General features: G+C 56.7%; 1 protein-coding gene across 9 annotated transcripts in view; it reads left to right on the plus strand.

Moving 5' to 3' along the window:
• Window positions 1-14,583: 14,583 nt before the first annotated feature.
• ppp1r26 (protein phosphatase 1, regulatory subunit 26) overlaps window positions 14,584-26,767 on the plus strand; it is a 42,399-nt gene continuing 30,215 nt past the window's right edge. For 5 of the 9 annotated variants that reach the window (XR_011588138.1, XR_011588137.1, XM_070863629.1 and 2 more), the window contains exons 1-2: window positions 15,285-18,382; window positions 20,188-24,341. Coding sequence is in view for 7 of the 9 variants with exons in the window: in XM_070863629.1 (XP_070719730.1) it covers window positions 20,245-24,341 (4,097 nt within the window). In the remaining 2 variants the exon portion in view is untranslated. Of the gene's footprint in view, window positions 14,607-15,026; window positions 15,107-15,284; window positions 18,383-20,187; window positions 24,342-25,925; window positions 26,218-26,767 lie in introns of those variants that run through there. The other 4 variants (XM_070863631.1, XM_070863627.1, XM_070863626.1 and 1 more) reach the window with 4 other exon arrangements.

The following is a 26,767-nucleotide window of genomic DNA, read 5'->3' on the forward strand; positions in this document are numbered from 1 at the left end:
ATCTCTGTAATCTCCTCCAGCCCCACAACCCCCCGAGATGTCTGCGCTCCTCTAATTCTGCCCTCCTGACCATCCCTGATTATAATCGCTCCACCATCGGTGGCCGTGCCTTCTGTTGCCTGGGCCCCAAGCTCTGGAACTCCCTCCCTAAACCTCTCCGCCTCTCTACCTCTCTTTCCTCCTTCAAGACGCTCCTTAAAACCAACCTCTTTGACCCAGTTTTTGGTCACCTGCCCTAATTTCGACTTATGTGGCTCGGTATCAGGTTGTTTTATCTCATAATCCTCCTGTGAAGCACCTTGGGACGTTTCACTACATCAAAGGCGCTATATAACTACAAGTTGTTGTTGTTGTTCTGTCACCTTTCCCTGTTCACAGTTTGAAGCGGACTTTTGAAACACATCGAGAGACTTTCTGGGACACTTTGTCAAGACTTCACCAACGCTCTATCAACATTTATTCCGGAAATTCTATAAGGACTTCACTTAAAAAGAATAAGTGCTGTGCTACTCCACCTTATTGGATACCTAATAGAAGTCATCCAGAGAAAGGGTCATCAGCATCTCGTTCGGGGCCCCCTCGGTCTGGATGAGAAATGGGATGAAGACATTATTGTATATGTCGGCACTCTGTTAATGACTCCACGAGGCAGGGTATGACACTTGAACTGTACAGACTGGAGTCCTTTATTGCAGCTCCTAGAGTGAGGACACCAAGAGGTGAGCTCCCTTTTATACTGGGTTACCTGCAGTGTGCAGGCGACCCTTAGGTCTCCAGCAGCAGCACCCTCTGGTGTACAGGTAAGGTATATACAATGTGAAGGTACACTCAGGTCTAGTGTTACAGTACATCATTGACATGCATACCTAACAACACTCTCCCCTAAGCCTTTCCCAAGTCCTTATTACCATGACCTGGGGAGGTGATCAGTAGGGGGCTGTGGGAGGTCGTGGTGAGGGTTGTGTGGGTGCCAGGTGTGACCCCTGTACTTGAGGTTGCCCTCATCCATTCCCCCCCCCCCTCTCTCACATACAGACCGTGTGGGTGTCACTGTTGGAGGATTCCTCAGTGGTGGAGCCAGTGCAATGGGTAGGGTACACACTCTGTAGAATGGGTAGGTGGTGGTATTTGGTGGTGGGCAGGGCCACAGGGCTGTGTGGGCTCCTTGTCCTCCATTGGTGATGGGAGTCTGGTCATCCCAGGGTCCGTCGGGAAAGCTGGAGGGTACTGGCCTCTCACTCCTGGTGCTGGCCCTGGTGGTCAGCGGGTGTAGGGCTGGTCTGGGGCAGGTTGCCAGTGGTGTTGGCTGGGCTGCCCATTGACCACTGTCCCTGCAGTGGGTCTGCTCCCACTGGGTGTGTGTGAGCCCTTCCTGGGACATCACATTTGTCCCAAAAGTCCAGGCTACATGGTCAGGTAGCCCGCTGGACCTGGGGGTCTCCCACTGGGGGTTTCCTCTGGCATTTACATTGTCCCTGTGGAACCCGGTGTCCTTTGCTTTTTATATGCATTTCACATTGGCTCCGATCGCAACTGGTCGACTCAACACTGTTATCTCTCTTCACATTATCACATTTAGCACTTACAACACTTCCTTGTGTATCAGTGTCTCCATACAGGGTTACATTTATCATATTAGCATTTCTGGCATCATTATTTAACAGTACAAACTTGTTACTTACATCACTTTTAAAAGCATTCATTACATTTTTTCATTAGTTTTTCCGGCATCACCATTAAATATTACATTTGCATACCTGCATTCGCTTACTGCACTTTTAACTTTAATGTCCTTGGCAGCGCTGTGCATCGTGTGGAACTGTCCCTTTAATTGCCTTGGGTTTCCAGTCTCCTTTAAGAGGGCCTTCCAATCCGATTGGCCGCTCGGTGCCACGTGTCGCTCCTCCAACGCTGCCCCTCGTGGTCTGGTCGCGGCCATTTTGATTCCAGGTTCTTCACCTCGTGATGTGGCCGCCATCTTCTCCCCCTCCTCGAGGTCGGCTGTGGTGATCCTTTTTTTCCCAGGTTCGGCCACGGATGCCGGGAATCCACCTTTTTCACCGATCTTCTTCCCTCGGAGTCCTGCCACGTCCCGGATTGGATGATCTTGCCGAGGTGTTGTGCAGTCTGTGTCATCACCACGCGGTCGAGCTGGACGGTAGGATTTGTCGGTGCTGCGATGGATCCAAGTTTGGGGCCGCGTGGGATGTCGATCGCCGGGGCCCGGAGGCCGTCGTCACTCCCACCGATTTGGACCTGCTTCATCCAACTTCTTCCCAGCAGCATTGGACCATCACCAGCAACGCTCCACAAGGGGAGCTTGTTCATCGCGGTGCCCTGAGACACCTGGGCCTCCACACTGCCAATGACTGCGATGGTGAGCAGCTTTGTCTGGATAGGAGACAGTTTTAGTCGTTCGGCGGGATTGTTCCAGAGTTTTTCAAAGGTCGTCTGGTTCATCAGCGACTGGCTCGCCCCGGTGTCGATCTCCATCAAAACTGGAACCCCGCTGATATCCACTTCCATCTTCCACGGGGAACTCTCGCTGGAGCAGGTATATATTCCGTACTCTTCTTCCAGGGGCTGAGCAGCTTGGCCTTCATCATTGTCGGAGCCCCGGTGATCAGCCAACTCTTCAGCAACGCGGTGAGTAAAGCTTTTTCTGCACATTCTCTGAAGGTGACCTTTCGCGTTGCAGCCTTTGCAGGTATAGTCTTTGTAGCGGCACTGGTGGGCCCTGTGGTTTCCTCCACAGCGCCAGCACGGGGCTAGCCAGTTGGCCCCATGTGGCGGGACTCGGGGCAGCATTTCTGCCTTTAGAAGTAGCCATTCTGTTCACTGTGCTCGTCGGTTTAGTGTCCTGGGTGTGGGTTTGGAGTCGCAGACCAAAATCATGTCGGCCTGGCTCACTTTGATTGCCTTCTGCAGGGTGACTGTGATGTCTGCAGAGAGCAGTTTGTGGAGGAGGCCCTCGTGACCGATCCCAATAACGAAAATGTCCCTTAGGGCTTCAGTGAGGTGGTCGCCAAGATCACACGGTGCAGCCAATCTTCTCAGGTCTGCAGCATACTTAGCAATTTCTTGGCCTTCGGGCCGCCGGTGAGTGTAAAACCGGTGCCCGGCTGTGAGGATGCTCTCTTTGGGTTTCAGTCGCTCTTGTATCAAAGTTACAAGCTCCACATAGCTCTTGGTTGTTGTCTTCGCTGGGGCTAGCAGGTCCCTGACGAGGCCGTGGATAGTGGGCCCACAACCTCTGAGCAGGATGGCCCTGCGCTTGTTCGCCAGTGTGGCCGGTGAGTTCCCATCCAGGTCGTTCGCGATGAAGAAGTGTTCTAGCCTTTCCACGAAGGCGTCCCAATCTTCCCCATCAGTGAATTGTTGGAAGTTGCTGAGGTTAGACATGTTGTGAGTGGGACTCGTGACCTCATCACCAGTTATTGTGTATGTAGGCACTCTGTTAATGACTCCACCAGGCAGGGGTATGGCACTGAACTGTACAGACTGGAGTCCTTTATCGCAGCTCCTAGAGTGAGGACACCAAGAGGTGAGCTCCCTTTTATACTGGGTTACCTTAGGTCTCCAGCAGCAGCACCCTCTGGTGTACAGGTAGGGTATATACAGGGTGAAGACACATTCAGGTCTAGTGTTACATCATCATCATCATAGGCAGTCCCTCGGAATCGAGGAAGACTTGCTTCCACTCCCAAAGTGAGTTCTCTGGTGGCTGAACCGTCCGATACGAGAGCCACAGACCCTGTCACAGGTGGGACAGACATTCATTGGGGGAAGGGGTGGGTGGGACTGGTTTGCCGCGCGCTCCTTCCGCTGCCTGCGTCTGACCTCTTCACGCTTTTTGCGTTGAGACTCAGAGCTCAACGCCCTCCCGGATGGACTTTCTCCACCTCGGGCGGTCTGCGGCCAGGGTCTCCCAGGTGTCAGTGGTGATGTCGCACTTTACCAGGGAGGCTTTGAGGGTGTCCTTATAACGTTACCGCTGCCCACCTTTGGCTCGTTTACCATGAAGGAGCTCCACATAAAGCATTTGCTTAGGGAGTCTCGTGTCTGGCATGCGAACTATGTGGCCTGCCCAGCGGAGCTGATCGAGTGTGGTCAGTGTTTCAATACTGGGGATGTTGGCCTGATCGAGGACACAGATGTTGGTGCGTCTGTCCTCCCAGGGGATTTGCAGGATCTTGCGGAGACATCGTTGGTGATATATCTCCAGCGACTTGAGGTGCCTTCTATACATCGTCCATGCCTCAGACCCATACAGGAGGGCGGGTATTACTACAGCCCTGTAGACCATGAGCTTGGTGATAGATTTGAGGGCCTGGTCTTCAAACACTCTTTTCCTCAGACGGCCGAAGGCTGTACTAGCGCACTGGAGGTGATATTGGCTCTCCGCATCACTGTCTGTCTTTGTTGATAAGAGGCTCCCGAGGTGTGGGAAATGGTCCACGTTGTCCAGGGCCGCGCCGTGGATCTTGATGATTGGAGGGCAGTGCTGTGCGGCAGGGACAAGCGTAAGGCCCATGCTTTCGTACGCCTCAGTGAATACATTAACTATATCCTGGAGTTCAGTCTCTGTATGTACACAGACGCAGGCGTTGTCCGCGTACTGTAGCTCGACCACAGAGGTTAGGGTGATCTTGGACCTGGCCTGGAGACGGCGAAGGTTAAACAGCTTCCCACTGGTTCTGTAGTTTAGTTCCACTCCAGCGGGGAGCTTGTTGACTGTGAGGTGGAGCATGGCAGCGAGGAAGATTGAGAAGAGGGTTGGAGCGATGACACAGCTCTGCTTGACCCCGGTCCGGATGTGGATTGGGTCTGTAATGGATCCGTTGGTAAGGATCACGGCCTGCGTGTTGTCGTGGAGCAGACGGAGGATGGTGACGAACTTTTGGGGGCATCGGAAACGGAGGAGGACGCTCCATAGACCCTCGCGGTTGACAGTGTCAAAGGCCTTTGTAAGATCGAAGGCGGCCATGTATAAGGGCTGGCGCTGCTCCCTGCATTTTTCCTGCAGCTGTCGCACTGCAAAGATCATGTCTGTTGTGTCCCGTAGGGGACGAAATCCACACTGTGACTCCGGGAGGAGCTCCTCGGCCACAGGGAGAAGACGGTTGAGGAGAACTCTAGCGACAACTTTCCCAGTGGTTGATAGCAGGGAGATTCCCCTGTAGTTGCCGCAGTCAGACTTGTCCCCCTTTTTAAAGATGGTCACGATCACTGCATCTCTCAGATCTCCGGCATGCTCTCCTCCCTCCAGATGAGAGAGATGAGGTTGTGTATTCACGCCAACAGCGCCTCTCCACCATACTTTAATGCCTCAGAAAGGATTCCATCCGCTCCCGTAGCCTTGTTATTCTTCAGCTGTTTTTTGGCTTTTCTACCTGGTGCAGTGTTGGGGTCTCACTGAGGTGGTGGCAGGTCACATGCTGCGGGATAGAATCGAGAATACTCGAGTCAAAGGCAGAGTCTCGATTGAGGAGATCTTCAAAGTGCTCCTTCCATCGGGCCCTGACAGCCTCGGTGTCCTTGATGAGTGTTTCCCCGTTCTTGGCCAGCAGTGGGGTGGGGCCTTGGGAGTTTGGACCGTAGGTGGCCATGACTGCAGTGAAGAATCCTCACATATCGTGGCTGTCGGCCAGTTGTTGTATCTCCTGCGCTTTCTCCATCCACCACCTGTTCTTTAGGTCCCGGGTTTTTTGTTGGACCTCAGTCTTGAGCTGTCTGTAATGCTGCCTTGCTGCTCCCGAGTTGGGTTGTTGCTTGAGGCTCAGAAATGCTTTGCGCTTGCGATCTATTAGTTCTTCGATCTCCTGATCAGTTTCATCAAACCAGTCCTGGTGTTTCCTGGTTGAGTGACCAAGTGTCTCTTCACAGGCACTGGTTATAGAGGCCTGGAGGGCAGACCAAGCACTGTGGGGATTCAGCATCTCAGGGTCATCAAGACACGCCAGGTTAGCTGTGAGGCGCTGACTGTATAGGGCTCCCTTAGCTGGGTCTCTAAGTGCTCCGGCATTAATTTTTTTGCGGCACTGCTTCTGCTGTCCCCCCTGCTTTGGGGCAATGTTGATGTCGATGATGGATGGGATTAGGCGGTGGTCCATCCAGCAGTCGTCAGCTCCTGTCATGGCGCGGGTGATGCGCACATCCTTGCGATCCCTGGCTCGGACGATGACATAGTCGAGCAGGTGCCAGTGTTTGGAGCGAGGGTGTTGCCACGATGCCTTGTATTTGTCCCTCTGGAGGAACAGGGTGTTGGTGATGAGGAGCTCATGTTCTAGACATTTTGTCAGGAGTAGGGTACCGCTGGAGTTGGCTTTCTCTACCCCCTCTCTGCCAATCACACCTCCCCAGAGGGCTGTGTCTTTGCCGACCCTGGCATTAAAGTCACCCAGGAGGATCAATTTATCGCCCGTGGGGACATGGGACAAGGATGTCTCGAGGTTGGAATAAAAACCCTCTTTAACCTCATCCGTTGCATCGAGTGTAGGGGCGTATGCACTGATGACTGTGGCACATTGGTTCCGGGATAGGGTAATACGGAGAGTCATGAGGCGTTCGACCAGCTCATTCTTGACGGCAAAGCCGACTCCATGAAGGCGGCGTTCTGTCTCTGGTTTCCCTTTCCAGAAGAAGGTGTAACCTCCACCTTGTTCCTTGAGCTGGCCTTCCCTTGCCCACCGGGTCTCGCTTAGGGCGGCGATGTCAATGTCAAAACGTCTGAGTTCCCGGGCAACTATGGCAGTGCGGCGTTCCGGCCTGTCGCTGTTGGGATTGTCCATGAGGGTCCTGACGTTCCAGGTCCAGAACTTCATACTGACCAAGTGGAAGATGCCTGTGCGTGAGTTCTTTTAACATGTGGTGGCCGCTGCACACCCACGACCACACGGGCTTAGCCGAGCAAGGTCTTGGTCCAGTGGCCAAGGGGTCCAAGACACCTGGAGACCAGGCACCGCTCGATAAACCTAATTGCCTCCGGCGAGGTGTTGGTCGCAAGTTCGGCGGCGTGTAGTGCCATTGGTGGTAGATGGCCCGAGGCTGGGTTGGGGGCAGGCCTTAGGAAGGTCACTTCCAAAGTTATTTTAAGAGTTAAAAGTTAATAAAGATTCCCAATTTGTTTAAAAAGTTTCTAAGAGTTGTTAAAAAGTCTAAGATGTATTTCAGAAGTTTAAAATTATTTCCAAATTGTTTAAAAAGATTAAGAGTTGACTAAGAGTTGATAAAAATTCGCAATTTATTTTAAAAGTTTCTAAAGGTTGTTAAAAAGTAAAAGATGTAGAAAGTCTAAAATGTAAATCAAGTTGTTTAAAAGTTAGTGTTCACCGCTAGTGACCCAGGGCAGGTACAGCCCGTCGTTGGGCCGGGCCGGCTGGTTGAGGAGACCTGGAGTGCGAGGCTGGTTGAGGTGACCCAGAGTGCGAGGCTGGTTGAGGAGACCTGGAGTGCGAGGCTGGTTGAGGAGACCTGGAGTGCGAGGCTGGTTGAGGTGACCCAGAGTGCGAGGCTGGTTGAGGTGACCCAGAGTGCGAGGCTGGTTGAGGTGACCCAGAGTGCGAGGCTGGTTGAGGTGACCCAGAGTGCGAGGCTGATTGAGGAGACCTGGAGTGCGAGGCTGGTTGAGGAGACCTGGAGTGCGAGGCTGGTTGAGGTGACCCAGAGTGCGAGGCTGGTTGAGGTGACCTGGAGTGCGAGGCTGGTTGAGGTGACCCAGAGTGCGAGGCTGGTTGAGGTGACCCAGAGTGCGAGGCTGGTTGAGGTGACCCAGAGTGCGAGGCTGGTTGAGGTGACCTGGAGTGCGAGGCTGGGCCGGGCCGGCTGGTTGAGGTGACCCAGAGTGCGAGGCTGGGCCGGGCCGGCTGGTTGAGGTGACCCGGAGTGCGAGGCTGGTTGAGGTGACCCGGAGTGCGAGGCTGGTTGAGGAGACCTGGAGTGCGAGGCTGGGCCGGGCCGGCTGGTTGAGGAGACCTGGAGTGCGAGGCTGGTTGAGGAGACCTGGAGTGCGAGGCTGGGCCGGGCCGGCTGGTTGAGGAGACCTGGAGTGCGAGGCTGGGCCGGGCCGGCTGGTTGAGGTGACCCGGAGTGCGAGGCTGGTTGAGGAGACCTGGAGTGCGAGGCTGGGCCGGGCCGGCTGGTTGAGGAGACCTGGAGTGCGAGGCTGGTTGAGGAGACCTGGAGTGCGAGGCTGGTTGAGGAGACCTGGAGTGCGAGGCTGGTTGAGGTGACCCGGAGTGCGAGGCTGGTTGAGGTGACCCGGAGTGCGAGGCTGGTTGAGGTGACCCGGAGTGCGAGGCTGGTTGAGGAGACCTGGAGTGCGAGGCTGGTTGAGGAGACCTGGAGTGCGAGGCTGGTTGAGGTGACCCGCAGTGCGAGGCTGGGCTGGGCCGGCTGGTTGAGGAGACCTGGACCTGGAGTGCGAGGCTGGTTGAGGTGACCTGGAGTGCGAGGCTGGTTGAGGAGACCTGGAGTGCGAGGCTGGTTGAGGAGACCCGGAGTGCGAGGCTGGTTGAGGTGACCCGGAGTGCTGAATGCACTCCCACGATGTACAAAGCCCTGGCTAGACCACGCCTGGAGCGCTGCGGGGGAAGTAGAGACCCACCGCCGGGAGCCCGTACACCATTGACATGTATACAAAACAGACAGGAGGCCGGCACAGCACCAGCTGCTGCAGGAGCGAGGGACAGGAGGGTGAGGTGGACTATTCCTCCCCTGCAAGTACAGGTCCTCCCTCCTCCTCTGTCCCCCCTCCCCAGGACCCCCAGTGTCGCGTCCCAGAAGCTGTGGGCCCTCACACTCGGTGCCAGCCTGCACACACCACACCGTCAGTGCCAGTGTGTGGGAGGAGCCCACAGATACTGCCCCCTGAACACTGCATCCAACCAGCACTCGAGCCAAACCTGCAGCTGTCTGATACAGCACCTCCGAGACATTTCAAATCTTGGTCATTCGGGCCAAGATTGTGGGCTAAAATCAGACTGTTGTATTTACACAGCACCCATTTAACACCTGTTTTCAACCTTTCATCCCCACTTACATTTCAATAGAGCCTTTCACCACCTTGGGATGCCCCAGAGCACTTGACAACCATCGAATTACTGTCAAAGTGCAGTCACTGTTGTAAAGTAAATCACACGGCAACAAGTTTGCACACAGCAAGCTCCCACAAACAGCAATGAGATAAACAACCCATTTTAGTGATGTTGGTTGAGGGATAAATAGTGGTCAGGACACCGGGGAGAACTCCCCCTGCTCTTCTTCCAAATAGCAGCAGTGGGAACTTTACATAAACCCGAGAGAGCAGACGGGGCCTCGGTTTAACGTCTCATCTGAATGACGGCACCTCCGACAGTGCAGCTGTCCCTCAGTACTGCACCTCCGACAGTGCTGCACTCCCTCAGTACTGCCCCTCCGACAGTGCAGCACTCCCTCAGTACTGACCCTCTGACAGTGCGGCACTCCCTCAGTACTGCCCCTCCGACAGTGCGGCACTCCCTTAGTACTGCCCCTCCGACAGTGCGGCACTCCCTCAGTACTGACCCTCTGACAGTGCGGCACTCCCTCAGTACTGACCCTCTGACAGTGCAGCACTCCCTCAGTACTGCCCCTCCGACAGTGCGGCACTCCCTCAGTACTGCCCCTCCGACAGTGCGGCACTCCCTCAGTACTGCCCCTCCGACAGTGCGGCACTCCCTCAGTACTGCCCCTCCGACAGTGCGGGGCTCCCTCAGTACTGCCCCTCCGACAGTGCGGCGCTCCCTCAGTACTGCCCCTCCGACAGTGCGGCACTCCCTCAGTACTGCCCCTCCGACAGTGCGGCACTCCCTCATTACTGCCCCTCCGACAGTGCGGCACTCCCTCAGTACTGCCCCTCTGACAGTGCGGCACTCCCTCAGTACTGCCCCTCCGACAGTGCGGGGCTCCCTCAGTACTGCCCCTCCGACAGTGCGGCACTCCCTCAGTACTGCCCCTCCGACAGTGCGGCACTCCCTCAGTACTGACCCTCTGACAGTGCAGCACTCCCTCAGTACTGCCCCTCCGACAGTGCAGCACTCCCTCAGTACTGCCCCTCCGACAGTGCAGCACTCCCTCAGTACTGCCCCTCCGACAGTGCGGCACTCCCTCAGTACTGCCCCTCCGACAGTGCAGCACTCCCTCAGTACTCTGTCAGCTCAAGAATAACAAAGCATCAGGAGCAGATGGAATCCCCACTGAGGCACTGAAGTATGGCGGAGAAGCACTATTGGCATGAATATATGACCTCATCTCTCTTCTCTGGAAGGAGGAGAACATGCCGGGAGATCTCAGAGATGCAGTAATCGTGACCATCTTCAAAAAAGGGGACAAGTCTTACTGCAGCAACTACAGAGGAATCTCCCTGCTGTCGGCCACTGGGAAAGTCATCGCTAAAATCCTCCTCAAGCGTCTTCTCCCTGTGGCTGAGGAGCTCCTCCGGAGTCACAGTGCGGATTCCGTCCACTATGGGTACAACGGTCATTATCTTCACCGCACGACAACTACAAGAGAAATGCAGGGAACAGCACCAACCCTTGTACATGGCCTTCTTTGACCTCACAAAGGTCTTAGAGACCGTCAACCGCGAGGGACTATGGAGCGTCCTCCTCTGTTTCAGCTGCCCTCAAAAGTTTGTTACCAACCTCCGCCTGCTCCACGACAACATGCAGGCCGTGATCCTGAGCAACGGATCCATCACAGACCCAATCCACGCCCGGACCAGGGTCATCGCACCAACGCTTTTCTCGATCTTCCTCGCTGCAATGCTTCATCTCGCTCTCAACAAGCTCCCCGCTGGAGTGGAACTAAACTATCGAACCAATGGGAACCTGTTCAACCTTCGTCGCCTCCAGGCTGGACCCAAGACCGTCCCATCCTCTGTCGTTGAACTACAGTACGCAGACAACGCTTGCGTCTGTGTACACTCAGAGGCTAAACTCCAAGCCATCGTTAACATCTTCACCGAGGCGTACGAGAGCATGGGCCTTACACTAAACATCCGTAAGATAAAGGTCCCCCACCAACCTGACCCCACCACACAGCACTGCCCCCCGATTATCAAGATCCACGGCGCGGCCCTGGACAACGTGGACCATTTCCCATACCTCGGGAGCCTACTATCAGCAAGGGCAGACATCGACGACAAGATCCAACACTGCCTCCAGTGCACCAGTTCAGCCTTCGGTCGCCTGAGGATGAGAGTGTTTGAAGACCAGGACCTCAAACCCGGCACCAAGCTTATGGTCTACAGGGCTGTAGTGATACCCGCCCTCCTGTATGACTCAGAGACATGGACCATGTACAGCAGACACCTCAAAGTGCTGGAGAAATACCACCAGCGATGTCTCCGCAAGATCCTGCAAATCCCCCGGGAGGACAGACGCACCAACGTCAGTGTTCTCGCTCAGGCCAACATCCCCAGCATTGAAGCACTGACCACACTCGATCAGCTCCGTTGGGTGGACCACATTGTCCGCATACCCGACACGAGACTCCCTAAGCAAGCACTCTACTCAGAACTCCTACACAGCAAGCGAGCTCCAGGTAACAGAAGAAATGTTTCAATGACACCCTCAAATCATCATCATCATCACAGGCAGTCCCTCGGAATCGAGCAAGACCTGCTTCCACTCTTAAAATGAGTCCTTAGGTGACTGAACAGTCCAATACGAGAGCCACAGTCCCTGTCACAGGTGGGACAGACAGTGGTTGAGGGAAGGGGAGGGTGGGACTGGTTTGCCGCACGCTCCTCCCGCTGCCTGCGCTTGGTTTCTGCATGCTCTCGGCGACGAGACTCGAGGTGCTCAGCGCCCTCCCGGATGCACTTCCTCCACTTAGGGCGGTCTTTGGCCAGGGACTCCCAGGTGTCAGTGGGGATGTTGCACTTTATCAGGGAGGCTTTGAGGGTGGTCCCTGTAACGTTTCCTCTGTCCACCTGGGGCTCGTTTGCCGTGAAGGAGTTCTGAGTAGAGCGCTTGCTTTGGGAGTCTCGAGTCGGGCATGTGAACAATGTGGCCCTGCCCAACGGAGCTGATCGAGTGTGGTCAGTGCTTCGATGCTGGGGATGTTGGCCTGGGCGAGGACACTAATGTTGGTACGTCTGTCCTCCCAGGGGATTTGTAGGATCTTGCGGAGACATCGCTGGTGGTATTTCTCCAGCGACTTGAGGTGTCTATTGTACATGGTCCATGTCTCTGAGCCATACAGGAGGGCGGGTATCACTACAGCCCTGTAGACCATGAGCTTGGTGGTGGATTTGAGGGCCTGGTCTTCAAACACTCTTTTCCTCAGGTGGCCGAAGGCTGCACTGGCGCACTGGAGGCGGTGTTGGATCTCATTGTCAATGCCTGCTCTTGTTGATAAGAGGCTCCCGAGGTGTGGGAAGTGGTCCACGGTGTCCAGGGCCAGGCCGTGGATCTTGATGACTGGGAGGGCAGTGCTGTGCGGTGAGGTCAGGCTGGTGGAGGACCTTTGTCTTATGGATGTTTAGTGTAAGGCCCATACTTTCGTACACCTCAGTAAATACGTCGACTATGTCCTGGAGTTCAGCCTCTGTATGTACACAGACGCAGGCGTTGTCCACGTACTGTAGCTCGACGACAGAGGTTGGGGTGATCTTGGACCTGGCCTGGAGATGGCGAAGGTTGAACAGCTTCCCACTGGTTCTGTAGTTTAGTTCCACTCCAGCGGGGAGCTTGTTGACTGTGAGGTGGAGCAGGGCAGCGAGGGAGATTGAGAAGAGGGTTGGGGCGATGACGCAGCCCTGTTTGACCCCGGTCCGGATTGGGTCTGTGATGGATCCGTTGGTAAGGATCACGGCCTGCATGTTGTCGTGGAGCAGGCGGAGGTGACGAACTTTTGCCGGCATCTGAAATGGAGGAGGACGCTCCATAGACCCTCGCGGTTGACAGTGTCAAAGGTCAAAGAAGGCCATGTATAAGGGCTGGTGCTGTTCCCTGCATTTTTCCTGCAGCTGTCGCGCTGCAAAAATCATGTCCGTTGTGCCCCAGAGGGGACGAAATCCACACTGTGACTCCGGGAGGAGCTCCTCGCCACGGGAAGTCTGTAGTTGCCACAGTCAGACTTGTCCCCTTTTTTAAAGATGGTCACAATCACTGCATCTCTGAGATCTCCGGCATACTCTCCTCCCTCCAGATGAGAGCGATGAGGTCGTGTATTCGCGCCAACAGTGCCTCTCCGCTATACTTCAATGCCTCAGCGGGGATTCCGTCCGCTCCCATAGCCTTGTTATTCTTGAGCTGTTTTATGGCTTTTTCTACCTGGTGCAGTGTTGGGGTCTCACTGAGGTGGTGGTGGGTCGCATGCTGTGGGATGGAGTCGAGAACACTCGAGTCAAAGGCAGAGTCTCGATTGAGGAGATCTTCAAAGTGCTCCTTCCATCGGGCCCTGACAGCCTCAGTGTCCTTGATGAGTGTTTCCCCGTTCTTGGCCAGCAGTGGGATGGGGCTTTGGGAGTTTGGACCGTAGGTGGCCATGACTGCAGTGAAGAATCCTCACATATCGTGGCTGTCGGCCAGTTGTTGTATCTCCTGCGCTTTCTCCATCCACCACCTGTTCTTTAGGTCCCGGGTTTTTTGTTGGACCTCAGCCTTGAGCTGTCTGTAACGCCCTCAAAACTTCCCTGATAAAGTGCAACATCCCCACTGACACCTGGGAGTCCCTGGCCAAAGACCGCCCTAAGTGGAGGAAGAGCATCCGGGAGGGCGCTGAGCACCTCGAGTCTCGTCGCCGAGAGCATGCAGAAACTAAGCGCAGGCAGCGGAAGGAGCGTGCGGCAAACCAGTCCCACCCTCCCCTTCCCTCAACCACTGTCTGTCCCACCTGTGACGGGGACTGTAATTCGCGTATTGGACTATTCAGCCACCTGAGAACTCATTTTTAGAGTGGAAGCAAGTCTCCCTCAATTTCGAGGGACTGCCAATGATGACGATGACTGCCCCTCCGACAGTGCAGTGCTCCCTCAGTACTGCCCAACCCCCCGATTATGCAATGATCCCTCAGTACTGCAGCTCTGACAATGCAGCTCTCCCTCAGTACTGCCCCTCCGACAGTGCAGCACTCCCTCAGTACTGCCCCTCCGACAGTGCAGCACTCCCTCAGTACTGCCCCTCTGACAGTGCGGCACTCCCTCAGTACTGCCCCTCCGACAGTGCGGCACTCCCTCAGTACTGCCCCTCCGACAGTGCAGCACTCCCTCAGTACTGCCCCTCCAACAGTGCGGCACTCCCTCAGTACTGCCCCTCCGACAGTGCGGCACTCCCTCAGTACTGCCCCTCCGACAGTGCAGCACTCCCTCAGTACTGCCCCTCCGACAGTGCGGCACTCCCTCAGTACTGCCCCTCCGACAGTGCAGCACTCTCACAGTACTGCACCGGAGTGTCAGCCTTGGTTAAATGTTCAAGTCTCTGGAGCAGGATTTGACCACACCACCTTGCCACTCAGAGGCGTGTGAGAGACACGGAATGAACCAGGGCTGGCACTGGGGTGGGTTGCAGTGGGTGGTGCCTGTTGGTGATACCCAAGCAAGTAGCAGCACTTTCAGGAGAGCAGAAATCTGTCAAGAGGAGGTGGGGAATCACCAATGAGTGGAGGCTAAATCAGAAAGCAGTTAGCACCGAGCGAGCTCTGATCTCCATCAGCACTTGTCTGCAAACTCTCTGTGGTTGTGCACCAAGTGTTTAAATATTGTTGCTTGTTGCTCGCTCCCGCTCTCGTGCAGACCTGCAGCATTTCGAGTCCAGGCTGCACCGAGCCAGACTTGCAGCCTCTTCCCCCGCACCATGTTGCCTTTATTCTTTTTGCAAAAAGCACAACTGGTGACCAGTGCATTTGGGGCGCGCTCTCTCCCCCTCTCTGTGTGTTTTGGGTTCCAATGTCTGGCGGACCGCTGGCCGGATCTGCACACGTTTTATTTCTTTTCTTTCTGGGGGCTTCCTGCCGGCTCCTCCTCGCCGCTGCTGCTGAACTTTGCCTGCAGCCGGTGAGAGGGTGGGAGGGGAGTCAGTGAGCGAGCGGGGCCGCAGCGGTGCGGGGCTGCAGTCGGAGACAGGGAGCGGCGGTGCAGCAGGTAGGCAGCGAGCCCGGGGGCCCGGGGACAGAGCTGTCAATCAAAGCCATGGGGGGACTCGGTTGTCAATCAAACCCACGAGGGGTCCCCAGCTGTCAATCAAACCCACGAGGGGTCTCAGCTGCCAATCAAACCCGGGGACCCCGCCAGCTGTCAATCAAAGCCGGGCTTTGGCGCCCGCGCTCCGGCGGCTGTCCGGCGGCCTCCAACCCGAGGCCTCAGGCTCCGGGCCTAGTCGCCGCCGCTGGATTTTTATTATTTCCCGTCCCCGCTTTCCCGTTTCATCGGGGATGAGTGGCCTGAAGGGGGGGGGGGGGTGTGAGTGAAGTGACCGGCCCCCGGCCCCCGGCCCCCGGCCCCCGGCCCCGGCTTCCCCTCACTCAGTCCCGGGCCGCCACCGTGCGGCAGGCCGGGGATGGGGAGGCGCGGGGAGAGGCCTGGGCCCCGGGCTCAGGTTTGGAGGCGAGCGGGCGGCTGCTGAGGGCAGAGGGCGGAGTCTGACCACTGACCCTCACCGCGGGCACTGACCGTCACCAGGCACTGACCCTCACCGCGGGCACTGACCGTCACCGGGCACTGACCCTCACCGCGGGCACTGACCGTCACCGGGCACTGACCCTCACCGCGGGCACTGACCGTCACCAGGCACTGACCCTCACCACGGGCACTGACCGTCACCAGGCACTGACCCTCACCGCGGGCACTGACCGTCACCAGGCACTGACCCTCACCGCGGGCACTGACCGTCACCAGGCACTGACCCTCACCAGGCACTGACCGTCACCGCGGGCACTGACCGTCACCAGGCACTGACCCTCACCAGGCACTGACCGTCACCGCAGGCACTGACCGTCACCGGGCACTGACCCTCACCGCGGGCACTGACCCTCACCAGGCACTGACCGTCACCGCGGGCACTGACCGTCACCAGGCACTGACCCTCACCGCGGGCACTGACCGTCACCGGGCACTGACCGTCACCAGGCACTGACCCTCACCAGGCACTGACCGTCACCGCGGGCACTGACCCTCACCGCGAGCACTGACCGTCACCGGGCACTGACCCTCACCAGGCACTGACCGTCACCGGGCACTGACCGTCACCAGGCACTGACCCTCACCGGGCACTGACCCTCACCAGGCACTGACCCTCACCAGGCACTGACCGTCACCGTGGGCACTGACCCTCACCGTGAGCACTGACCCTCACCGGGCACAGACCCTCACCGCGGGCACAGACCCTCACCGGGCACTGACCCTCACCGCGGGCACTGACCGTCACCGGGCACTGACCCTCACCGCGGGCACTGACCATCACCGGGCACTGACCATCACCGGGCACAAACCCTCACCGCGGGCACTGACCGTCACCGGGCACTGACCATCACCGGGCACAAACCCTCACCGCGGGCACTGACCATCACCGGGCACTGACCCTCACCGCGGGCACTGACCGTCACCGGGCACTGACCATCACCGGGCACAAACCCTCACCGCGGGCACTGACCGTCACCGGGCACTGACCCTCACCGTGAGCACTGACCCTCACCAGGCACTGACCCTCACCGCGAGCACTGACCCTCACCCCGGGCACTGACCCTCACCCCGGGCACTGACCGTCACCGGGCACTGACCCTCACCAGGCACTGACCGTCACCGGGCACTGACCATCACCGGGCACAGACCCACACCGGGCACTGACCGTCACCGAGCACAAACCCTCACCGCGGGCACTGACCGTCACCGGGCACTGACCATCACCGGGCACAAACCCTCACCGCGGGCACTGACCGTCACCGGGCACTGACCCTCACCGTGAGCACTGACCCTCACCGTGAGCACTGACCCTCACCGCGGGCACTGACCGTCACCGTGGGCACTGACCATCACCGCGGGCACAGACCCTCACAGCGGGCACTGACCGTCACCAGGCACTGACCATCACCGGGCACAAACCCTCACCGCGGGCACTGACCCTCACCAGGCACTGACCGTCACCGGGCACTGACCCTCACCGTGAGCACTGACCCTCACCGTGAGCACTGACCCTCACCATGAGCACTGACCCTCACCGCGGGCACTGACCGTCACCGGGCACTGACCCTCACCGTGAGCACTGACCCTCACCGCGGGCACTGACCGTCACCCCGGGCACTGACCGTCACCGGGCACTGACCGTCACCGTGAGCACTGACCCTCACCAGGCACTGACCCTCACTGCGGGCACTGACCGTCACCCCGGGCACTGACCGTCACCCCGGGCACTGACCGTCACCGGGCACTGGCCCTCACCGCGGGCACTGACCATCACCGGGCACTGACCGTCACCGCGGGCACTGACCGTTACTGGGCACTGGCCGTCACCGGGCACTGACCGTCACCGCGGGCACTGACCCTCACCGGGCACTGACTGTCACCGCGGGCACTGACCCTCACCGGGCACCGCAGACACTGTCACCGGGCACTGGCCCTCACCGCGGGCACTGACCGTCACCGGGCACTGACCCTCACCGGGCACTGACCGTCATCGCGGGCACTGACCCTCACCGGGCACCGCAGACACTGTCACCAGGCACTGACTGTCACCGCGGGCACTGACCGTCACTGGGCACCGTGGGCACTGACCCTCACTGTGGGCACTGACCGTCACCGATGGCACTGACCCTCACTGGGCAGTGCGGGCACCACGGACACTGACCTCCAGGGGTCAAGGCACCGTGCCCGGCTCATGTCCCAGCAGTGAGTGCCAGTCAGCAATTTAACTGTGTGGGGCTTCACAGACTGCCCCATTGCTGCCCCCACCCCCCTCTCCGGTGCACACACGGGGGTCCCGGGATAGCGAGCAGGAAGCCCGGCTGAATATCCCCCTCCTTAAGCTGGGGATGCAGCGTCCAGTTGTTGCCCTGAATCGGGGACGAGCATGACCATTAGGCCCATCTACTTTCCCCACTCTCATACCCTCCAGTTGGTTCTTAACTGGTTCCATGGTTGAACCGCCACTTCGTTACATTGGATGTTCCATTTGAGTGGAGAACCTCCTGATATCCGTCTTAAACTTGCCTTTAAACTAGTTTGCAATTTATTTTAAACCTGCACAGACCCTGGGAATGGGTCAGTACCACACCGGGCAACGCAGTTACCCACTGTGACCATGGGAGCAGGGAGAGAGTATTTACGTGGTACTATTTTTAAAATGAGCTTATCTCTCCTGTTTTATTATTGAGTTAAAGGTCATTGTTTTAAGCAGCATATGCCAGAACCAGTATTGACATCCAGGTGTGTCCGCACTTTAGAATTATTCTGTGAGATGATTGATGCAAAATTACCAGAAGTTTTATTTTCAACGACAACTTGCATTTATATAGTGCCTTTAACGTAATAAAACGTCCCAAGGCGCTTCACAGGAGTGCTATAAAACAAAATTTAACACCAAGCCACATAAAGAGATATTAGGACAGGTGACCAAAAGCTTTGGTGTTAAGGAGGCAAGAGAGGCGGAGAGGTTTAGAGAAGGAATTTCAGAGCTTAGGGCCCAGGCAGCTGAAGGCTCGGCCACCAATGCTGGAACGATTATAATCAGGGATGTTCAAGAGGCCAGAATTGGAGGAATGCGGAGATCGGAGGGTTGTACAGCTGGAGGAGATTATAAAGCTAGGTATGAGAATTTTTAAATTGAGGTGTTGCCGGACCGGGAGCCGATGTAGGTGAGCGAGCATAGAGGTGATGGGTGAGCGGGACTTGGTGTGAGTTAGGACACGGGCAGCAGTTATCGGGGGTGGGGGGTTTGGAGGGAGTGAGGAGTCATGTGGAACTGTTTGTAGACTTGTGAATTAGTTTAGCGGTGCTGGAGGTAATCGGCAGATTGGTTGGTGATGTGCAGCCGTCCCCAGTTTCTGCGTTAATGTCTCCGCTTGTGCGAGATGTGCGATACTAACTTGCTCATGTCAGCAAAGTGCGATTGTGTGGCTGGGTTTCTGCAAAGTGGGCGAGTGCAGACATCTATTTCTTCGAGCTGCTGCTGATCTGACAGGTGATCTTGCCAGGAAAAAAATCAGCCAATGTTCCCCCTCCTGATTGCAGTGACTGTATGTAGTGGCTTCTGCCCTAAAGTGCATGTGTGTAGAGAGCAGGTGAGACATCGTCGAGCTTGGTGATGCCCTCCCTGGTCAAATATTGTGCAGGCACTCACTGTCAAAGCACACATGAACAATTGCCACAAGGCCGCTGTCCCTCACCAAGGATCAATGATAGAACTCTGGCCTCTGAAGGTCGTAGGTTCAAGTCCCACTCCAGAGACTTGAGCACTAGGCTGACACTCCCAGTGCAGTACTGAGGGAGTGCCGCACTGTCGGAGGTGCAGTACTGAGGGAGTGCTGCACTGTCGGAGGGGCAGTACTGAGGGAGTGCTGCACTGTCGGAGGGGCAATACTGAGGGAGTGCTGCACTGTCGGAGGTGCAGTACTGAGGGAGTGCTGCACTGTCAGAGGGGCAGTACTGAGGGAGTGCCGCACTGTCGGAGGGGCAGTACTGAGGGAGTGCTGCACTGTCGGAGGGGCAGTACTGAGGGAGTGCTGCACTATCGGGAGGGGCAGTACTGGGGGCAGTGGTGGGGGAGGGGGGTGTGCTGAACTGTCAGAGGGGTGGTACTGAGGGAACACCGCACTGTCGGAGATGTTACCTTTTGGATGAGATATTAATCCAAGGCCCTCTCAGGTGGATGTAAAAGATCCCAGGGCACTATTTTGAAGAAGAGCAGGGGAGTTCTCCCCGGTGTCCTGGGGCCAATATTTATCCCTCAATCAACATCCAAAACATGATGAGGCAATTTAATTCACTGTTGTTTGTGGGAGCTTGCTGTGCGCAAATTGGCTGCTGCATTTCCTACGTTACAACAGTTCAAAAGTATTTCATTGGCTGTAAAGCTCTTTGGGACGTCCTGAGGTTGTGAAAGGCGCTATATAAATGTAAGTTCTTCTGAAAACCATGTGGGAGAAGCAGATTGTTTCTGTAAATACAAGGATTGGTTCAGTTTTTGCTGCAGCCATTTTGACTTTTTTTGTTCTGTGCTGGTTTATTTTCAGGATGTGAGTGGAGCAGCAACACGGGTCACATGTCCGAGCTGTCGCCTTTCTGCTATAATGTTCTTAATGAATTTGGCTCCTGTCTCTGCGGTACAGACGGATTGGCAGCCCTTTGGTGCGTCCCAGAGCTTCAGCCTGCCCATCAGCTTCTCTGACCCCGGCGAGGAGTTCTCCGCCGTGGGCCGCGCCGTCAACGTGAATGTGCAAATGATCATCGAGAACCTGCAGCCCCATGACTCGCCCTGTGCCATGAACAATGACCCCGGCGCTAACGCGCAGACGAACGCGGTGGAGAAACGGCCGAGCAAGGCCACGCTGGACGGCGCCTCCGTCAGGGTGTTGAAAGGGCCGGCCGTGGAGGAGCTGAAGACCGGATATCCGGGCTGCGCGCTTGGTGCACAGGAACCCAACTCGGGCCGCTGCGTTGCGGACTCTGACAGCGACGAGTCCATCGACCGAGATATCGAAGAGGCAATTCAGGAATACCTGAAGAAGAAGACGGAAGATAGTTGCTTGATACCAAAGGGCGGCCACAAGGAGACAGCTCCCCCGGGGTCACGCCCAGCCTCCGAAGACCCTGCTCCAACAGTCAGTAATGGTGCAGCGCTCGGAGGGGAGGCGGTTCCCGCCCAGCTTGGACTCGGCTTTGTGAACATTGACCCTCGGGGTGTCGGTCCGGAGGCCACTGCAGCCACCCGATGCTCTTCTCCCTCCAGCGTGAGCAGCAACGATTCCTTTGAGCTAAGTATCCAGGCCGAGATCGAACGGTTCTTGCAGGACAAGCGGGATAAGGGGACCGGCGGCCCCGATAACAAGCCCGCTCCCGGGGGGAGGCCGGAGCGGAGAGACAATCTGGTGAAGGTGAGACCAAAGGTCAGGAAGAGGGGCCTCAAGCCCAGCACGGGGAACCAAGCACACCCCGGCAAACCAGCGCTGATAAATGCGGACACTCAGGTTGGCAGCTCTAAACCCGCCCAGCTGAGGGAATCCAGGGCCCTCTGCAGGACCGAGAAAGGCAGCGAAGGGAATCCCAAGGGTAATAAAAAGCTGGCCAGTGAGAAGAGACCAACAGCAATGCAGAGCTTTAAGGAGATCTACAAAAGCAGCAATGTCCAGTGCAGCGTCGACCAAGCGTTCTCCGACCCAAGAACTCACCCCATCACTGCAGGGGCTGAACTCTCCGATTCCAGCAGTGATGACGGCATTGAGGAAGCCATTCAACGTTACCAGTTAGAACAGAAGAAAGGGAAAACCGAGGACAACGCCCTCGTCCTCAGCTTGTTGCCTCACAAGCCGCCCTGTACCCAGAAATGTGCCGATTCCGCTTCGGACCCATGCCTCTGTGGAGCGAAGAGCACGCAGAAGGAGACGCTGCAGGCAACTCTGAGCAGGAAGGGGAAACACTGCGGGATCGGATCGGGAGAGTTCAAGGCGCCTTGCCCCCTCAACCTTTCCGATACTGACTCCAGTGACCAGTCCAGCGACGACTTTGTAACGCAAAGGGAGAGAAAGACCACGGACTCCAGATGTAGTGGGAAGAAACGCTTTCAAGCTGAGACCCCGTCAGGATCTTCCCCAAAGCGGGAAGGGCCTCTTGCGGCCAAAGCGCAGCCTGCTGCAGACGGCACAGTCGGTGTGGCTCCCTCGGGGAGGAAGGAGCACACAGGCAGCAGCAGCCAAGCAGCCAGCGAGTGCCCCACTGCTGACTCCAGGCAAGCTGCATCGTCGTCAGACAGCGAGAACAGTTCTGTGGACAGCAGCGACAGCATTGAGAAAGAGATTCAGAGATACTTGGCTCTGAAGGCAAACCAAAGCGGTGGGAAACCAGAGGGGGGCAGAGCCAGGGGGGAGCCGGACAGAACCTTGCCCCCAGAACTGAACAGTCTGAATGACTCTCCGTCCTTGTTCTCTTCTTCGTCTTCATCTTCGTTGTTGTCGCAGAAAGGAAGTCAGAAGAATAATGTCGGCACGGATCATGAGCTTGGAAAGGAGGAGTTGAGAGGAAGCCAACCGCAGGAGACGACTGGGCCCCCCGTTGCAGCGGCTAACAATGGCACCGTTGCCCTGAAGATTAAACCTAAAGCTGGCTTGTCGGATCAAGGCACCTTTCACGTAGGTAACGTCTGGCTCGGCAGGACTGTGAACCGAGACGGAGAGGCATCGCCTCCCACCAGTTGGGCTGCCAAGGAGCTGTCCCGCGCAAAGCCTGTCCGTGATGCCTGGCAGACAGATGAGAAGAGCAGCTCACTGGACAGTGACGAGGACCTAGACACGGCCACAAAGGACCTCTTGAAAACCCGAAAGAAACTGGGGAAAAGGCCGCGGGATCCAAAGAACCGGTGCAAGAAGCGAGTACGGTTCACAGGAGCCGAGGTGCTGACTTACTCCGAGCAAAGCACGGGGATTGGCGACCAAGCCCCCAGGGCCGCCGGGGAAGGTCTCGCCGCGAGCCACGGCCCGCTCAAAAGCTGCCTGTCAAAAAGCAGCAAGGCAGCTTGCAGGAGTTACTTGGACTTCAAGAGCAAAGGGAACAAGAGGGCGGGGGAGTCGTCGGAAAGTGAGAGCAGCGGCAAAGTGGCCAGAATTGGAAAGCCCAAGGCGGGTTTGTCGGGCGCTGCTCCGTCCAGCGTTGCTCGGGGTCCGACTGGGCGAACCGCGCGGGCGGGCGACAGCAGCTCCGCGGACAGTGACGACGGGATCGAGCAGGAAATCCTGAGGTTTCTGGCGGAAAAGGCCAGAGTGAATAGCGGGTCGGAAGAGCGCTTGAGAGATCAGGACGAGGTGCAAGGTTTTACAGAACAAGGGGGAGAAAGCAGATTGTCGGAAGTAGCAGCCCAGGGCAGGACGGTGGCTCCCGTCACTCAGCAAGCTGGGGGGTCTCGCAGCGCTGGTACGAAGGGGTCACGCCGCCTGGCAGAGGAGGCCACAGCTGGATATTCGCGGAGAGGTACAGAGTGGGCCGGCGCCGAAAGCAAGGCCGAGTTTAACGGGCAGGATTTGCTTCAGGACGTTCACAGTGCCTGTCGCACACAGCACCAGACTGATCGGAGACAGGTGGTTGGGGAATCACTGGCAGCGTCCCAAACAGAAACCAGAGCTGGAGTCCTTGAGGAGCGCTTGCAAGTTGGCAGCACCGACTGTCCGGGGAAAGGGACTGATAATTGCCCGTCGGGCTGGCCTGGTGATATCCCACAGGACAAAGGGGTCAACACTCTCCCGGACAGCTGCCTCGCCCAGGGGAAAGGGGCAGCCGGTGCTTTAGAAACAACACGACCCTGGGTTCGGGAGCAAAGTGTGCAATACACCGACCCAGGACTGCTGGGCACAGGACAGCTTCTCCTGAAACCAGTCCGCGGCAGCTTGTCCGAGAAAACTGTGCACAGATTGAAACTGTGGAGTGACTTTCCAGCTGAGCCGTTCGGCGACACTGTGCCCATAGATGGGGGGGAAGGGACCTGCAGGGAGGCTGAGTGTCCCAGAGACAGCCAGTCAGGTCTCTGGTGCAGTACAGACCCAAGCTCGCGTGCCGCGGATAATGCTCACTCCCACGTAGGCCGGACAGGCAGCGATAAAACGAGGTGCAAGGCGGGTGGGGATCCAGGCCAACCTTTAGGGTCTCTGGTGCCGCCAGTCAGTCTCGGTCCCTACCCCGGCGGGGCACGGGGCCTGCCCTGCACGGCGAGGCAGGAGCAGAGCGACCACAATTACCAGAGCGGAATGAGGAGCGAGGCGAGGGAGCAGCGTGATGCTAGACTGTCGCGCCCCGGCGGCGCGACACAGCGTCTGTGCGAGGTGACGGGACCCTCGCCCTCCCCCCACGAGGAGGGGGCCGGCAGGATAGAGCAGAGGGGCCGCAGTGTAGGACCCGAGACCGCTGCAGAGATGGAGCGTGCGGAGGGAGTTCCTGCGGGGGAGGCCGGCAGCCAGAGCACGGGTAGAGCGGGCAGTGAGACTCCCCCAGCCCCTCAGTGGCAGTCGCTGAGCCAGGCTTTGTCAGGAGCTGAGAATGTGGAGCCAGGCAGCAGGGGCACAGGAACAGGAGAGGCAGCTGAGGGGAAAGGTCCCGATGCCTTTTACGATGACTCTAGCGAGCAATCAGAGGACGAAGGTAGAGTGGACACTGGCAGGGCAGGACTCCAGGGACAGGCTGAGGTGTAAGTATGGCATTGTACAGTAGCTTCCCTCTTCATTATTTAAGATGCAGTCACAACGTTGCAGACACTGGGATAGTGACAAGTGGCTTAAGTTAATTCGGGGGATGGTGGGGGGTGGGGAGGTTATGCTAGGTGAAGGGAAGATGTTTCTTTTGTTGAAAGTATGCCCTTTATTCTCTATTCAAAGCAAATGGGTCGAACAAAAACACGGTTCTTTTGTTTAAAGGTGTTTCATTGCCAGAGCTGAGACACGCCCCGGGGAATCCAGTCACCGTGTGTTTACCGGAGGGTGCAGAGTTCTGTCCTGCTCCCAGCTCGATCTGAAGTTACAGCACTTCCCCCTCCCACCCCCAGTCCCTGCCCAAACACACGTTGCAGTTATCAAGCCCACTGCAGCACACGCCCCGCTCCCAGGCACGACCTCAGTACACCACCAGGACCAGCGAGGCGCACTGGGTTCGATTCCTGGTCTTTGCCGAGTTGTCTGCTCAGAGCTGGGGCGACGCAGATCAGCCTCGGCACCTCTGAGCACGTCAGACGGGCGGGAGGGGGGGGGGGGAAATCATCCACAGCCACCGCTCCTGACAGGGATTCCACTCCTGATGGCTATAGAGCCTGTTCAAGGGACAGGATGGGGGGGGGGGGGGGGGTGTGGGCTCTGCTCCTGATGGCCCTCATGGTTGAATAGCTTTGTGGATTCGCATATGAATGACAGTCAGTTGGGTGCGGTACTGGTGGGCGACCATAATCCAGCAAGGATTGAAAGCCTAGACACGGGGGTGGAGTGGTGCATGGGAATAAAATATTTTTTTGCAATGACAATAGAGGAATATACTTTGAACAGAAAATACGCCCCGTAGACTTTAAACTCACTTGCACAGACCCACACAATAGGTCCCTGATGGTGAATGCTGCATTCAGGCCTTCCTTCTCCGTCTGTCTGGCGAGGAGGTGCACAGATGGCATTTCTAATTTGAAACTAGGAGCAAATAGTGATTTCAGCCCCCGGGAGGTGGGGTGAAAGGACTGGTGTGACAGGCCCTGACAAGGGGGATTTATTTGTGTGTGTGTCCGTTCAGGTTAGGGATATTGATGCTGGAGAAAAAAAACATTTATTCCCCCCCCCCCCCCTGCCCCCCTTAGTTTTAAGCCTGTGGTTCCCGCGCCTAGAGTGCTCCCAGGTCACGTACAGCACAACCAGACACAGGGTAAAGCTCCTTCTACATTGTCCCCAACAATGTGCCTTAATCCCCAACCTCATGTTTTCACCCACCGGACCAGTTGTGGGATCTTCCCATCTCCCACACAGCAGCATCCTTTGTGGACTCTCAGGGTTGAGATTGCTGATTCTCTGGCCGGATTGAGGGCAGTCGGTGCCTGGAATTTATTTGACTCGCATCCCATCCGTCTGGATTTGATCCCCGGTTCCAGAGGGAGCGTTACCAGTCACATTCTGCTCCGTCTTCCCTGTGCAGTGCACTAGGATTTGCCCTCGTAGAATTATCATTTGTGGTCAGCCATTAAAGAGGGAATTCTGGGGGCTCTGATCATTTGTATTTAAAGTACAGCCCTTTTTTTTTAAAGAATGTTACCTGCAGCTGGCGTGTGAAGTTGGGTCTCGTTTACCCTCTGCAATGCAGTCCTGGGTATCCTCGAGTCACTCCATTAGGAAAAGAACAGGGTCCACAACTGCCCACGGAGACAATCGGCATCCAGCTGAGTTCAGGAAGCCAGATGCTGGGTCTCTGGGGAAGTGAAGATCTGACTTTATAAAAGTTACCCCGGAGAGCTTTCCAATATGCAGCGGCGGGGAAGTAGTTTTTAAAGAACACAATCCCCGTCTTTCCGCAGCTTGTACTGAGTCCGCTGAGCTCGGGCAAGGGGTGGGGGGCATTGCAGTTTGTCTCAGGGAAAGGGGGAGGGGGGGGCAGGATATCAGCTGGGGAACTTTTTCCTGATCACTGTCCAGCGACACTTGGGCGGGCATCAGCTGAGGGCAGGCTTGTGCTTGGCCGTGGTGCGCTCCGCAGTAAAATAGCCTGCTGACACTCGCTGTGTGAAGTGGGAAAAGTACCTCGGCAAAGAGCCCCCTTTGGGAGGGATGGGGAGCGACACTTCCCTTCAGCTGCACAGCGCTCTGGGGGTCCCGCACAGGCCACTCACCGACTTATCAATGGAGAAACCGTGAATGTGGGGACATTTGAATGGGCCGCACACCCCCAAAAAATTGGAGGGAACATTGGAGAGGCGTGAAACACATTTTTTGATTTTAAGGGGAATGTCAGCTCCCGGCTCAGAACAAGCATGCACTGGAAACAATTCTTTGCCTTTTCTGTGTATTTTATATTGAAATGTGAAATCTGTACAGACTGTTCATACTCTAAGAGTACAGGATGGCATTGATTTTAACAAGGGTTTTTTTTTTA

This window comes from Pristiophorus japonicus, chromosome 20 (genome assembly GCF_044704955.1).
Source record: "Pristiophorus japonicus isolate sPriJap1 chromosome 20, sPriJap1.hap1, whole genome shotgun sequence".
NCBI classification, from domain to species: domain Eukaryota; kingdom Metazoa; phylum Chordata; class Chondrichthyes; family Pristiophoridae; genus Pristiophorus; species Pristiophorus japonicus.